The sequence below is a fragment of the Canis lupus genome, chromosome 34, assembly GCF_011100685.1.
Source record: "Canis lupus familiaris isolate Mischka breed German Shepherd chromosome 34, alternate assembly UU_Cfam_GSD_1.0, whole genome shotgun sequence".
Lineage (NCBI taxonomy): Eukaryota > Metazoa > Chordata > Mammalia > Carnivora > Canidae > Canis > Canis lupus.
The window spans coordinates 6,314,728-6,330,920 of NC_049255.1; the positions used below are offsets into that span (position 1 = coordinate 6,314,728).

Below are 16,193 nucleotides of genomic sequence, written 5' to 3' on the forward strand. Positions count from 1 at the left end.
CATGTAACCACTCTGCCAAACAAGCTCAAGTAATTAAAAAATAATCACAACACAACAGGATCTCTGTGCTCACTGTCCCTTTTAGTTTGCTGAGACCAGTGCTTCTCCTCCCCAACCCAACCTTGAACAAAGACTTGGGGCAACTCCATGACTTCCTGTCACTCTTGGATGACTTCACTGTCACTTCAAGTCCTCTTGTCAATAAAGTGTCCAGCCCAACAAGTTGTTGAAACTCGGAACCTGGCTGAATGTGTGGCTCTTCTCCCTCCACAGCACAGGCCTGCTGCAGTGGGGGAGGTCTGCAGGGTGAGGGAGGGGGCATGACTGGCTTCTATACTTGCTCTACTCATACTTCTACTTTGACCCTCCCCAACTTGCTCAGTCAGGCTTTCCAAACACCCAGGGGTGCAGGACAGGGAGAGAAAGGAGTGTCTGATAAAGCAGGAAAGTGCTCCGCTGACTGCATCATGCTCTCCTGGCACTCACACCTGGTGGATGTTGCCATAGGTTATTTGAAGACTCCCTGCTGCTGCCACCATCCGTGAACATCCCACCTGAGGTTCCCCTGCTGTGGACAGTACACTCTGCCCTGCTCATGACCACTCTCTGCCCCAGGCTCTCTGGCTATTCTCTGCTGGGGCCTGTTCACCCCGCCAGGTGGTTCTGTAAAGCAGAATCTCAGAGAACCCTATGCCAACTGTCTTTCTCTTGCTCTGTCCCTGAGCAATGTTTAGCATCCTTTGCCCTCACATGGCCCAACAGTCCCATTACATCCCCACCTGCAGCCCTAACTCTCTCAGCCCAGACATTTCATTTTTTTAAACTTTCATTTTATTTTATTTTTTTTAAGATTTTATTTATTTATTCATAGAATCAGAGAGAGAGGCAGAGACACAGGCAGAGGGAGAAGCAGGCATCATACAGAGAGCCCGATGTGGGACTCGATCCAGGGTCTCCAGGATCACGCCCTGGGCTGTAGGCGGCGCTAAACCGCTGCGCTACCGGGGCTGCCCTAAACTTTTTTGTTTTTAATTTATTTATTTACTCATGAGAAACAGAGAGACAGAGGCAGAGACACAGGCAGAGGGAGAAGCAGGCTCCATGCAGGGAGCCTGATGTGGGACTCAATCCCAGGTCTCCAGGATCATGCCCTGGGCTGAAGGCGGTGCTAAACCCCTGAGTCCCCCGGGCTGCCCCAGCCCAGACATTTCAATCCGCCCCTACCCTCTGCAGTTTCCACTGGTCAGGGACCTGCCTATCACCTGTGTGTCCCCCAGAGGTAGGGGTTTTCCCAGGACACCACTCAGTGCCCCAAGCGTAGACATGCTAGGTTCTGGCCCGTGGAGAAGGCCAGAGGTGAAGGGAAGATCCCCAGGGGGCTGACTTCTCACTATGCTCTGTCCAGCACCCCTCTTCTGGCCTCCAGTCTCCTCCCATTCCTATGCTTCCTAGAAGGGGAGTGCCTAGGATCATGCAACCAGTTTTCAAGCAGGACATTTGTAAATGAGCAAACGGTTTTGCATCCCTTCTGGACCATGGGAGCTCCTGTGTGTGTGTCACAGGCTGAAATTCACTTTAGCATCTGGTGTGCATACACGCAGGCACACACACACACACCCCTCCCTCCTGGGGGACTGCTAGGCTTCAGGACACATGTTAAGGACCCTCAGATGACCAACACAAGCGTGCTCTAAGGAGCTCAGAGTCTAGTTGGAGAGACAGCAAGTAAACAGAACGTGAGAACAGAGTGTGATTGGTGCTGCTCAGGCCCAGGTGTGGACATGTCTGCCTGGTATCCTAGAAAAAGTTTGGAACTGCCACGAGCACTTAGTTTCCAAACTCCCACATCAGTGCTCTCTCCTACTGATTCATTCTATAGCAGGAGGGCCTCCCATCCCCACAGCGCCCCCCCAGTTGACCTATGTGCTAACCATTTAGCACCTGTGTCCCCAACTGTCATCTAATGCCTAATTTATTCAGGGGAGTATTAGAAAGCAGCTCTGGAAAGCCGGGTGGTATTCTAGCCTGAGTCTACAAGGAACCTGGCTCAGGGGTCTGTCTGGAGGCGGCGGGGGCGGGGGCTCGCACCTGGTGAGTCCCTGCATACCCACAGTGACATCTGTGTCCTGTTTTGATCAAGTCTCAGCTCTCCCGCACCAAGGCTACCTGGCTCAGAATCACACGCCATCCTGACCACCTGGCGACTCGGCAAAGGGTCAAAACGTCGGCTTTTCAAGTGATGAAAGCTAGCTGTGATGTGTGCTCAAGAGGCCTCTTGAAACGCTCCTGCTACCACACGGCAGTTTCCAGGGCTCCGGTCCAGGCACACAGGGCCCGCTCCCTAAGCCTGAATGGCCGGATGCCCAGATCTGGTCAACACCCTAGGCAGCTGGCGATGGAGAAGCTTGCAGAAGTGCGCAGCGACACTCAGGCCCCGAGGGAAGGAAGAGGTGCCTGCAGACCCAAGCAGGGGCTCTGCCCACATGCCGGGAACACAGGCAGAGCAAACAGGTTTTCATCAAAACCAAAGCTTTCAGGGACTGTTACTGTGATTAAATCATTTTCGACTTCTGAAGGGAAGTTCAATTCCTCCAAACATCCTCCTGGTGGGCTGGAAGGCTCTTTGTTAACGTGAGTCCTGGTCATGTTTCCAAGGACTGTTCCAGAAAATCATGCCTCGGTAATGCTTGTGGTGGATCTGAAAGGCATGCTCCTGTCCCCGCCAAATTCCAAACGTAACCCTGGGTCTCTGCATTCCGAAGGCATGGGTGCTCGGCCCACCCCCCAGAAATGAGCTGGGAAGGAGGTGCTGCTGGATAGGAGGGCAAAGTGATTACATTGGGTTTGTTCTCCATCCCATTGGGGCCATGCAAAGGTGGGGGGGGCGGGAAAAAGGCTTCCTTGAAGCTATTAATAAATTCCAGTGGGCAGTGATTCTTCAGTTTTGCATAAATCTGAGATATTTGCTTAAACGATAACTAAAATTGAGTATTGTCTGCATGCCAGGCACTGCTCCCAGAGCTTTGCAGGAATCACTGCTTTTAAAATCAGTTGTAGCCTCTGAGAGGATGGAGGCCTGGGCCCACAGCTCAGAAGTGCCAAGGCTGGGACCGGACCTGTGCTCTGAGCCACCAAGCAGGGCCCAGCAGGTATGGGAGGCTGGCCTGGGGCCCAGAAAAGCCATGCGTGGCAGGTGGGGCAAGCATCTCTCCCCTCCTAGCAGCCTTGCTCTTGGGTGCAGGGCTCTCTTGTCCCCAGTGCCGGCCACACTCTGTCATGCCTGGTCGGGGATCCAGCAGGAAAGATCCCTCTCCAGGGACCGCACGTCTCACAAGAGCTGGAACTGCTCCTCAGGAGGCCTTAGGGAGAGAGCGAGCTCACGCAGGGGGCATCCACTTGGCTCTGACACTCGAGATCCCGGACAGTATCTGTGCTGTCACACAGCACACGTGCCCTCACTGCTGAGCTGCAGAAGCCACACGGCAGTGGCCCAGCTGGCCTGGGATGCTGAGGCCGGGATCATCCCTCGCCCAGCTGGGGAAGGGCTGCTTCTGTCTGGGGACGGTCAGGCAAGGACAGGTCTGACTGGGACAGGAAAGGTGGGCAGCCAAGGTCAGGATGTCAGAAGGACCAGGCAGGGCTTTGCTATGGCTTGTGTACTCAAACAGGTCTCCTTCTAGTAACCTTGGTAGGAGTTTTGGGGAGGGAAACCCCCCCCAAAACATAATAGTTCCTTTACTGAGACTCACGATGGGGGTGCTCAGAACTGTTAGACGGTGGGTTAGGGATTCTCTTTCTTGTTCAGCCCTGCGCGCGAGCTCTGTTTGGCATGCAGGATTGTCCCCAGGAGGATCATAACCAGCAGACTCTCCTACACCCACCGTTTGATCTTCGGAAACTGCAGAGCAAAACCTGCCCTGCTCAGCATGCTGCCTTTGAGCAGACAGGGCCGGCTGCTCTGATGGCATGGTGTCCTATGTGGGGAAGGGGGGGGGGTTCCCTGAAAGTTTTTAATCCTCAAGACTTACAGTGGCTGCTTGTGTAGTTCCCCCATATTTAACCTAACTGACAAACCTTGGCAGTAAAGCACGGAAAGTTACAGCCAAGGGCAGATGTGCGTTGGCTGCCTAAATGAGAGCACCTTGCAGCCCACAGCTGTGCAGAATGAAGCGACGGTGTCATGGGCTGTCTCACTGGTCCCATGCCCCCAGTTTAAGATTCAGTGTGCATCGCTCCACCCTCCTGAGCAAAATCAGCAGCTAGAGAAAAATCAGCTAATGATGTGTGGGGATCACGGGACCCTGAGTGAAAACCAAAGACTCCCCAACGTGGGTCTGTGGCTCTTGAGCCTGGAGAGGTCTGTGGCAGGGAGTTTGAAAGGCTCCGAAATGGAGCACATGCTAATTTTCCTACAGGGCTGCCGGAGGCCTGGGTCCGGGCTCTGTCTCCTGCAGGAAGAAACGAGCTGTCCTTTAGAGCTGGGGATTACTCCAAGGGCACACAGGGATGAAGCCGCCTTGGATGAGGCCCCCCAAGGAATTCACTTTCTTTGTCTGACAAAGGAGGAAATAAAGCACAGAGCACACTTATCGAAATGATTCCTACTTTGTTCCTAAAGAGTTCTCCAAATGCCCACGCAGAGAGGGAGCACCAGAGTCAGGACCTAAGCCCACTGGGCCACCCTGCCCCCACTACAGTCCTTTCCCAGGGACCCACCTGGGTGGTGAAGCCTACAGGAGACCCTGCATGTGTTCAATTCTTAAAATGGCAGCACCAATGAGACTTGAAGAGAAAGGCCCCCCTCTCTCGGGAGCACATGGGAGTTGTAATGACCTGGCATGCAGTAGGGCCACTCAGGAAATAGATGAGTGGACGTCAGCTGCCAGCACTGCCGCTTTAGCGCTGCCTTCCCTGCCAGCTACGTCCCACCCGAGTGCACATGGGACTCTGTGTCTTGCCCTGACAAATGCCCTCCTCATCTGGAGGGACGCTCAGGGTGATGCGATGTGCCGTGTCCCACATCCCACCCAATGCAACTGCAAAGTCAGGCACAATTCTCCTTTTATGAGTGGGGGGTGTGGGCTCAGCCTGCAGATGCAGCGGGTCAAGCTCATGTGACAGAGTCCAGGTGTGGTCTAGGTTCAAGTCCACGCTACCTACCTCCGGGTATCTTCCCAGGCCCACCCTGCCGTTTCTCATACTCTCCAAAGAGGCAACTATGTTCAGACATTTGCTTAGAATAAATCCGCCCGAGAAGGAGAAACAGAGAATCCACTGATTTCCCAGGTCCGGCCCAGGGGGATGTCAGGAGACATGAGGAGGGGTCTCCGAGGTGTAGGGCTGATCCCTGGGGGCCCTTTGCAGGGCTTGAACCAGGCATGCTTCTGGCCAGAAGCAGCCTCTTGCAGCCAGAATATTCTCACTCTTTTCCTCCCCGGCCTCCGTCCCCCAGCCAGTTTCTAGTACTTTCTTTTCAGTTTCAGAAGCCACTTCCCCACAGTGGTGGCCCTCTGGGCTTCCACATTTATGCTGCTAGAGTGCCTGGAGACAGGAGGATGCCACCCCCTCCAGGCAGCAAGGCCACCTCGGTCTCTTTCACCTCTCTTCCAGGCCCAGCACCAGCCTGGCCAGAGGCCAGGGGGAACCTTAGGTACATGCTGACCTTATGAGCTGAACTGATAGCTGGGCATACCGACATAAAGATGCTTTATGTTGCTACTGCAAGCAGATGGCTCCTTCTTAATAGATGCAGTGATTTCATTATCTGTGACCAGCAGGTAGATAGGCTGCCAAATACCCTACCTCCTGCAGAGAGCAGCAGGAGAAGATACAGAGGAGCGAGCGGTCCACAGTCAGTCAGACCTGCTCTGAGACCCTGACCGGCTCACCACGTGCAGCATGCTTCCAGAAGGAAGCCAGCGATAAAGTCCAGCTTCTCACTCACTGCCTGGCGCTTTCTACCTAATGTCAAATTGAAATATGCTACAGGAAGATACTGCTCCAAGCCTCCTCACTTGAGATGGCTTCGTACTCTAGCCTCAGGGGGGTTGGGCTTATCAAGTAGCAAGTTCATGCATCTGTAAGTTCCCAGGATCCCAGCTGAAGACCTCCCCCAAACGGGGAATGCAGCTCATCTCTGAAAACCCACGGTGCCAACCACAGGCCTGTGCACACAGTGGGTGCTCAGACATGAGTTTCCCACTGTAAATCCATCTGCCAACTCTTGTAAGTCAGGAACGTGAAAGAAACGTCATGACATCTGATTTCATAAGCCATTTCGACTTTAAAACGACACCCTCATCCTTCTAGTTCTAGTTAAGTATCTGTTCCCTCAGAGACTCCAAGAAATCCCCATTTCTATCCATTCAAGCGAGCAGACCCAAGTCTTTGACCCGTTCTTGTGTGGATAACTTCTAAATTCTGTCTATGCCCTTTCTTTGAAATTCTAAGGCCTTTAAAGGCTCTCAGGGAAGCTGGGAGCAATGATGCTCACTGCTGTGATTATGCCTCTTGATTTGGCCTCTATTGCATGCTGGTCAGGGACATGGCCCTCACACCAGGGAGAGGCCCCTTTTGTGACTTATTGGGAACCCCAGGGCCACACGTTGCACATTGAAAACTTCATGGGATGGGTGGAAGAAAAGCCAGGAACTGTGAACAAACGCCATGCTAACAGGTGCAGGGTTGATGCTAACCCACTGTCCTCAGCTGATGCCTCTGTGATCAATCAGTATCTTCTCAAAAATGGACCAACACAGGCTGATAGTGGACATGTGGAGCACTCCGTGTTTGCAGGGCCACAGGCCTCCAGGTCATGGCCAGACCTCCCGGCCCTCCCCAGCCCACCGCCCCGTGGCGCCCCACCTCGTTCTTCAGGCTCCGGGCCAGGAAATGCTCGGCCACATGTGCGGGCAGCACGTTCTCCAGCAGCACACGGTTCAGGTTCTCCATGGTCTCTATCTCCTCCCGTTCTTTTTTGAATTTGTTCTTCCATAAGAAGTCTAACCTACAGTAATATTCATTCTGTTACAAGAGGACACAGAGGTAAAGAAACAATAGGCATCTTGTCCTGCCAGAGAGTGGAGGTTTTAAAGAGAAAACAAAAAGAATGAAACAACACTGAAAAAAAAGAACCCCCATACAGAACGGTCACCCTCCCTACAAAGCCCGCTGCTCCCCCCAAATGTCTCCCATCCAAACCCTCACCTGCATTTGCAAAAAAAGCAAGTTGGGGAAAGAACCAGCCTCAGGAACAGGACAGAGGAGGGGATTGTGATGGAAATGACATGGAAGCTTCTTGCAAAGTAGGTTAATAAAAGATGGCTTTTGAGAAGAGGCATAACAGAATATAAACAATGAATAAATGAAAAATGGGAAATAGATTAGTGGAGAGAGTGCCCTGTTGGATAATTTGCATTTAAAAATAATGGTGCTCCTTTGTGACAGTTTGCCTTACGACTGGAAAATCAGTTTTCCCCTGCCACCAAATTCTGTGATTCAGCATTCACTGAAAATTGTGTGTGTGTGTGTGTGTGTGTGTGTGTGTTTCATTTGGGATTGCACTGTACTGAGAGTATGATATTGTATTTACACTAAAGTTCATTCTGGTATCATTTAATTAAGATGGTGCCTGCTAGTAAAAACATACGTGTTCATGCTTTATAATGTAAACTTAATGTTTTTAAAAACTGTTATTAATGTTGTAGAGATAGGGGGGCCTATTTCCTGGCAGAGGGTCTCTTTGATTATGGCATCATGCTCGATCTGCTACGATATAAATAATTAAATATGGTGAAACAGCCCTCAAAGAATCTTCCTGTAACACAAGGCCTAATGGAGAGCATTTCAGCACAGATAGTGACTTCCTGAGGCAGAGGGCGGGAGGGGGGTGGAGGGTGGGGGGGACAGCAAAGAAGAAATAAATTCTGAAGGTTTGTTTTATTGGTTTGATTAATCATATCAATGCACCTACAAACACACACACACACACTTTGCCTCTCATGCACAGATGGCAATTAAAAAAATTTCACATTTTGAAACCCGAAAGAACAATGATCATTCATCATTTAGGTTTGATTCAAACCAATGCACGATATGCTAAAAAATTATTCCTCCTCCTCTGGTGTGGAATGTATTTTTACTTCATATTGAGACTTAAAAAAAAAAGATTGCAAAAGAGGTGTCTTTAATGTTTGTTTATATTAAATTTTTACATTAATGCCAAATCTTCCACATTCTGCACTTACAGAAATCAGGCTCTGCACTGACTGGGGAAAGCCTCTCTTGGAGAATAAATTATTTGTTTGGGTTTTGGGGGGATAAACCAGTGGTGAGGCTGGTTCTAAACCAGGACAGCTTGGCAGTCTGTGATGGTGGCTTCGAGAAGACACAGATGCACACTCGAGATTAGACAAAGGAAATTGGAGAAACCCAGCAGAGGGCAGGGCAGCAGAGGGCCACGTGGGGTTTCCAAGAGCCATACTAAGGGGTGACTGCTACTGCATCACCCTAAATCCAGCACGATCTCATCCTGAGATTCTTACTTTTTTTTTTTTTTTTGATTCTTATGTTTAATGACACCTACAGAGTCCATTTCCAGAGAAGGTCACAGTCATGGACACTGAAGATGAGGACTTAGAACTGTTTTCTGGGGGATACTGTTGAATCCATTCAACTGGTTTGGGGGAGAAACCTGTCTTCCTTTGGGGGCTTTTCCATGAGTTTCTAATGAGTTTGTCCTTCAAGGAGAGGATCCTACAGTGTCAACCTTCAGCCCAGGTCATGATCCTGCGGTCCTGGGATCGAGCCCCAAATCCGGCTCCCTGCTCCTCAGGGAGTCTGGTTCTCCCCCTCCCTCTGCCTGCCTTGCCCCCTGCTGGTGCTCTCTCTCTTTCAAGTAAATACATAAAATCTTTAAAAAATTAAAATAAAAAAATAGAACAGCAGTCCTGCCTTGTGAACCTTAATTCCCACATCTCCCTCCAACTCTCAGAGTCTATCTGGGGGCTACTTGACAGTTCTCAGGGCCCAGATTCCACTCAGAGATGTGGAATTTTCTCTTCCTTTGCTCTGGCAATGACAAGAGAGAACAGAAAGAGCCTGGAGGAGGCACCAGGCCCTCTCTGGGAGCATCACTGCTGTCTTCACACCGGACACAGCCTCGAGGGCAGTTCTTGCCTTGTCTAGTTCTGAAAACAAGCTGAGGGACTGGGGGGATTTACATCTCTCCTTTGTGGACAGAAGAGGCGGTCCTGGGCAGGGGTGCAGGCAGTGTGTGACTGCATGCATTCTTGGGTTCTGCAGCCTTGCACACAGTGACCTCGGCCTAACCGAGGCCACCAGACAGCCACCTGCCCGGATCCCTATCTTGAAGGAGCTCACCTAGAATGCAGACCCTCAATGACAGCATGTGGCCATTTAAACTCAGGAGAAACACAGAGAATCTTTCTTTTTCAAAAAAGGCCCTTGAATTCAGGCTGGCATTTCTATCACAGACATCTTGTCCGGGAGATGTGTTATAATTTCATTAAGGGGTCTCAGATACCCAGAGCAATACTTAGCACAGCTAATTTGCTCAGAAAGCAAATACATCACCACCGTTTCAAAAAAGATAGTCATGGGGCAGAGGAGTCATTAGGACAAGTGACAACAAAAGTAAGTTGCAAAATGTCCGTACTGTTGGACGGAAATAAGTGACCCTGAGGCCATGCGTATTTATGAAACTTAAAAGCCTTATTTAAGGGGTGCCTGGGTGGCTCAGTGGTTGATCATCTGCCTTCGGTTCAGGTTGTGATCCCAGGGTCCTGGGATCGAGTCTCACATAGGGCTCCCTGCAGGGAGCCTGCTTCTCCCTCTGCCTGTGTCTCTGCCTCTCTATCTCTCATGAATAAATAAATAACATCTTTAAAAAACCCTTATTTAAAATACTGGACATTTATTTGTGATGTACTTGTGTTTTCAGGAGAGTATGCAAAAGTACTACCTCACACGTTTGGATGTTCTTGTGAGCCCAGAAGACGTGGGGCCTTTGTAAAGCCCGGGCTGAATGATCCTGGCTCACCCCAGCATATCCCGGGTGCCATCTGCTGAAGAATGGTCCTTCACACCATCTCCCCCGCAGAGAGCAGTGACTCTGCAGGTCCCTAGGTGTGTATACTGCCTACTGCTAACATTAGTGACAAAAAAAAGAAAGGGGTCCCTGTAGGACGGGGATCAGAACTACTGTGTTAAATTATGCCCAACCATAATAATGAACACATTTGATTGTTTATCTGATGTCAGTCAGGGAGTCACAGGTCGGGGCAGCCCCTGGATGCAGCAGCATGTACCTAGTGGTCCTTCAGGCTTATCGTTTCAGGGATCAGTAAAAGTTGGGAGACCTTACTTTTTGATTCCAGGTCTTTTAATTTATTATATTATTATTTCTTATTGCTGTGAAGCACTCACAGTGGGAGTGATCACTCCAGTGGGAGAAAGTGCAGGACCTGGTATGAAATGGGGCAGCAGCTGACCCTGCAGAGGGGGCGGCCACATTCCCTTGTTTCTGGAAACAATCATGTAAGTGATATTCTGTGTGGGAGCCCATTTCTTTCCCATCTTTCACCTCTAATAGGGCTTCCTGAGAGTGGACATGACTTTTCTCTGTGAGCTAGAGCAGAAAGCAGGTCAGTAGTGGAGAAAGCCAGGTCTCAGGGGAAACAAATGAAACCAGGAAAAAAAGAACAGGGCATGGTTTAATGGATTAAGACAAATGCATGGAGAATGTAGAGCCAAGCACGTGCCAGGGACGGGGAGGAGACAGGGGTGTTCTAGAACTCTGCAGCAGGACAACAGCTGAGCTCCAGGGAGACTGCTGAGGCTTGCACAGTAGCTCCCCGGGAGGCGGACAGTGTTTCCAGGCTGCTGGACTGGCAGCCACAGATCTGGCCTCTGCTCTCACTGTGCAATTATTAACCACTCCCTGCTGCTTAACCATTCGGGGACATACATATAATCTAATGGGCTTTGTAACTTAGTTGGTTATTTCTATATAAATTGCTTCTTCGTGTCACATCATCCATCATCCAGGAATTCCAAGCAAACTTTGGTGAAGGCAGAGTGTGTGGTGGGGAATAAGTGTTTGTTCTCTGGGTAAATCGTCCTTGTGTGGAGCTAGAGGAAAAATACTGTCCTTGAAAATCCTGCACCCACGGCCTCTCCTTGGAGACAAGAAGTAGGGAGGAGTCCACGGAGGAACACATCCATTCAAATCACAAAAGACAATTTTCTTGCACAGAGGACTGTCTTTCTAGGAATGACTGCACGTGATGGCAAAGGTATTCATACCCTCTTCCAAGAAAAAGAAACGGGCCATGTATTCTGAAATGCATATAAACCCCCAGCGAAGGGGATATTTTTCCAAATGGTGTCAGCTACTGAGAGAACACTTTTGTTGGCTTACAAAACCCATGACATTATTTTGAGTTTTAACAGGAAATGGAATCGCATCTCTACCATCCACAAAGTTTGCCTTTTGTGGAAAAAATGAGACCTTTCCCCTTTTGTCCGTATCTACGCACACGTTTCTCTTATGCGATAAAAGCATTCTGATGTGTTTGCACAAAAGCAGCTACAATGCACATCAGCAAAGTAGTATCGTTATTATCACTGGACTCTTTTTTTTAAAAAATTGAAATAGAGTTGATGTACAAGTATTATTAACATGGCACTTGAGAGGAAGTTATGTGAAAAAGGGGTTGTCTTACCTGTCTACCCAGAACAAGCAGTGTGATGAAGAATATAAAGAGAGACACTGAGCCCATGGTCTTCAGGTCTTTCCAAATGCCTGGTCTATTAGAGAACAGACAGACAGACAGACAAAAACAATACAAAACAACATACATACAGGACTTAGAATTCATATATCAACCAATTTGAGAAACTTCCAGTGCACGTCACTCTGGCCAAACAACCTTTCAAATACATCTTCAAGCCCAGATTGCATCCAAACAAAATAATACCTAGTGGGAGGACTCAGTAATACAAGATTCTTCCAAATTGACATGATTTCTTATTTTATCTCAAGCTCTAACAAACAAAAAAGGAAATAACAGAGGAATGTGAATAGTATTTTCTTTATATTTCTGCGATCCATATGGATAATTTGACATCCCTTCAACTTTTAAAAGGTTCACCCTCAGAAAGGGACAGGAGTCTAGAAATTAACAATCATGTGAGGTATAAAAATGAAGCAGGGAACTTAATTTCTATCAGTTACTTTGACCTACCCATTATATAGTTTCTCATTACTTCCTTGGCAGACAAGTGTTCTTATGCCCTCTTTCATATGATTTTGTAACACAAAGGCAAGACGCAGATGGGAAGTCTTGGTCCACTGCCCCATTCCCCCTCGGGTTCAGCTAGACCTCAGTCACTGATCCCTGCCCGTGTCCTCACCACAACATTCTAGGCAATGGTCACCCCCATACACGGAGTCGGCATGCATGGTCGGCATGGAATGCCCAGCCATTCCTTTAAATGTCACTCTGGGTGTTCCTGTGAGAGTGTTTTCTGGAGGAGATTAACACTAGAATCAGTAAACTGAGTAAAGTAGATTGCCATCCACAATGTGGGTCAGCCTCATCCCATCAGTTGTAGGCTTTGGTAGAAGAAAAGGCCGACTTCCCCCTGAGTCAGAGAGAATTCTCTCCTGCCCAACTGCCTCTAGCTCAAACACTGGCTCTTTCTGGCTCTACAGCAGCTTCTGGCCTTCAGTCTCCAACTGGGACACTCACTGTTCAGATTTTGGGTTTGCCAACCTCCATAATCCTATGAGCCAATTCCTATGAGCCTTATCCTATGATAAACCTCCTTACTGATATATATTTATATAGGACATTTATATCCCTTTGGTTCTATTTCTCTAGAGAATGCTGATTAATACAGCATGGAAAGAGACATCTGCCATCCCTGGGGAGTCCTGTGTAGCTGACAAATGGTGATGCCCCACATATACGTGTAAATAAGACTTGAAAAAGAAAAGTTGATTATGTATGGACACATGTCACATAAGCAGCATAGATCGTATTAAATTAAATTAATACCAGGTAATTACTTTCTGCTTGTGAGATGAAGTTGCTGAGAGCTTTTCCCGTTTCTCTACAGAGGGTTCAAAGGCTGATGACGTGAGAGGAATCCATGTGGTAGTGAAAGAGGTCAGGTGGGCTTTGGTGTAAGAAAATCTGTGGAGGAACTGAGGGTCTGCTGCTCTATGGATCTGTGGGACCTGGGTTAACCCCTCCAAACCTCACTCTTGTGATCAGCCAATGGGGTTCACAGTACCCATTTTTACAGGCTGTTCTGGTCACTATGTCAAGTAGTAATACTGACACGTGGGAGACACATGGCCCTCATGAGTTTCTAGAGACTGAGGGCACCTGGGTGGCTCAGTCAGTGAAGCGTCTGCCTTCGGCTCAGGTCACGATTCCAGAGTCCTGGGATCAAGCCCCACGTTGGGCTCCCTGCTCAGCGGGAAGTCTGCTTCTCCCTCTCCCTCTGCCCCACCACCCACTTGTGCATTCTGTGTATCAAATAAATAAATAAAAACAAAACCTACAGAGTGAGAAGGGAGGGATGGAGCCAGAGAGGTAGAGAAAAAAGTATGAAAATATAGGATGGTGAATGATCGTTAACAGAGTGGAAGACCCAAGTATATAGGGAACAGAGGCAGAATGGCCAGTCTCGGTGGTTGAAGGGCTGAGGACCTCAGAGAACTCTCCTAGAAAGGCTAAGTTTGCATCAGGGGCTCTTTCCTCCCTAGTAAACCAGCTGGGCTGCAAGCATTTGAGCTCCCCAGCCACAAGGAGGTCACTGGTTCCTGAGATCGAAGTAGGCTGAGAGGTGCCACTGTCCTGTTTACTCAGAATTGATTTTAAGAAATGAAGTAGTTGGGCAGCCCCAGTGGCTCAGTGGTTTAGTGCTGCCTTCAGCCTAGGACATGATCCTGGGGTCCCGGGATCGAGTCCCATGTCCAGCTCCCTGCACGGAGCCTGCTTCTCCCCCTGCCTGTGTCTCTGCCTCCCTCCCTCTTTCTCTCTCTCTCTCCGCCCCCTCTGTCTCCCATGAATAAATAAATAAAATCTTTTTTAAAAAAAAAGAAATGAAGTTGTTCCTTTTTGAGCTATGTCTAATAGCACAGCTGAAGGGATAGGGGGAAGCTGATGTTTATAAACCACCATGGCTCCAGTGAATTCTAAACTCATCGTCATCTATATTGACTATACTGATGCCAGCATTGCCCAGTCAGTGAAAGTGGTACAACACAGCCAACGTTCTCAGATGTGCAGGTGGAGTGTGACATTTCCATGTTACTTCATGCACCTTCTATTCCTTTGTGATTCCAGGGATCTGAGAAAGCAGGTATGACATCCCTCTTCTACTCCGACCTATGTCACCCCCAAACTAATAGTAAAATGTTAACTCCCAGGTCAGGATCTTGTAGCAGCTTCATCAGTATAACCGATCAGAACTCAGGTCCTCCTTGCATTCCCAGGTAAGGGACTAGATGTCCCAAACAGGCAGAGCCAGCTCAGGCCCCCATCACTGATGGAGAGGGGGATGGAGGATCCCTCTTTATGCGACTCAGGGCCTGGCCTGAGTTTTCAGTTAATCACACAGAAAATACAGGCAAGCAATCCTTTTCCAGGACTCCTCAACTAATGCGTCTGAACATTGGTTTAGGGGGCAGAAAGCTATGCTCCACCTGTCTCCCAGATCTGGAGCCTTAGTGAGGAAGAGTAGTGGGAGGATGTGGGGACCTGGAGGCAGAAGGACAAGCAGTTCCTGGACTGGACCTAAATGGCTCTCAGGAATAATGAGAGACATCCAACCTGTAGAACAGACTTGTGGGCAGACACATGAACGCTTTTTTCCCTCCTGACCTGCTCTGTCAACTAAGAAGGACTGCACTATGCTTTCATGGATTTCATTTAGGTTTCTCAAAAACTTCTTTTATGCATATAGCCAAAAGGAATCGCTGATTCCCGCTGGAGCCCACCTCTCCTGTGTAGGCCATGCATGGGCAAGTGCCATCTGGCTCCTGCAGTCTGAACGAGAACTGTCCATCCACAGATGCATTCCTGGGTGACCTTGCTCTTTGTGTGCCTGTGGGAGAGGCTGGGAGGAAGAGGAGGGGGGAGTGCAGAGGAAGCATCCAGAACAGCTAGAATAAAATCCCAAGATCTAGTCTAGTCAATCGTGTTGATCATCACATTGGGTTTCTAGACCTTCTAAGACAAAGTACTACAACCTGGGTGGCTCAAAACAATCGAGATTTATCATCTCAAGGTTCTGGAAGCCAGATGTCTGACATCGAGGTGTTCCCTCTGAAACCTGTAGAGACATGCTTCCTTGCCTCGTTATGGCTCCTGGCGGTTGGCCACCAATCCTTGGTGCTCCTTGGCTTGCCATGCCAGCATTTCAATCTCTGCCTCCGTTATCAAATGTCTCTGTCTTCACATGGCCGTCTTCTAAGGGTACTAGCCACGCTGGGTTAGGGCTTATCCTTCACCATGTCTTCTTTTGGGAGGGACAGTCCAACCTTTAACAATCCTGTTGGTCATTTATATAAAAATGGCAGCTACTTGGGCATGAGGCCTCCTTCTCTCTCCCCTTTAGTTTTAAGGTTGAAATCCACTCTGGACTTTGCCTTGTCTGGTGGTGCCATCCCCGAGTGATGAAGGGATGAACACAGCACTAATATAACTGAGAAAGTTTCTAACTCACTGACAGTAGTGAGTGTCACTACTCACATTTTGGCTAGGCAAAATGTGACCGAATTTGCTTTCTTTCGTACCTGAAATTGGGCTCTGGAGACTCAGATGCCCAAACGAGCCTGTAGCCACACACTAATTTACAGTTGGCCCTCACCCTGAGGCTGTTAATGGAGCAAGCATTCTGGCCCTCAGGTTTGGAGAGTACAAAAGATCAAAGAAACCTAAAAAATTAGATGAGCAATATGGAGAAATTGCCTGGTGGACCAGGTCTCTAACCTAAAGGCAAATGATTCAGTTGAGGTAAAAAGTGACATTTTTAATTCTCAGGAGAGAAAGCAGTCCAGGCATGGAGACAAGAACATGATTTTACATTTAAGATCTTTATGTTTTCCTAGGTGAAATAGGCCTCTGTTATTTTGAGGAGAAAAGTATCTAAATAAA

At 48.7% G+C, this 16,193-nt stretch overlaps 1 protein-coding gene across 1 annotated transcript in view; it reads right to left on the reverse strand.

Moving 5' to 3' along the window:
- Positions 1–16,193, reverse strand: part of ADCY2 (adenylate cyclase 2) — a 388,589-nt gene that overhangs the window by 25,827 nt on the left and 346,569 nt on the right. Inside the window, exons 19-20 of the mRNA XM_038583952.1 lie at positions 11,745–11,829; positions 6,865–7,023 (exon numbers count right to left, since the gene is read on the reverse strand). Coding sequence (XP_038439880.1) covers positions 6,865–7,023; positions 11,745–11,829 — 244 coding nt within the window. The remainder of the gene's footprint in view (positions 1–6,864; positions 7,024–11,744; positions 11,830–16,193) is intronic.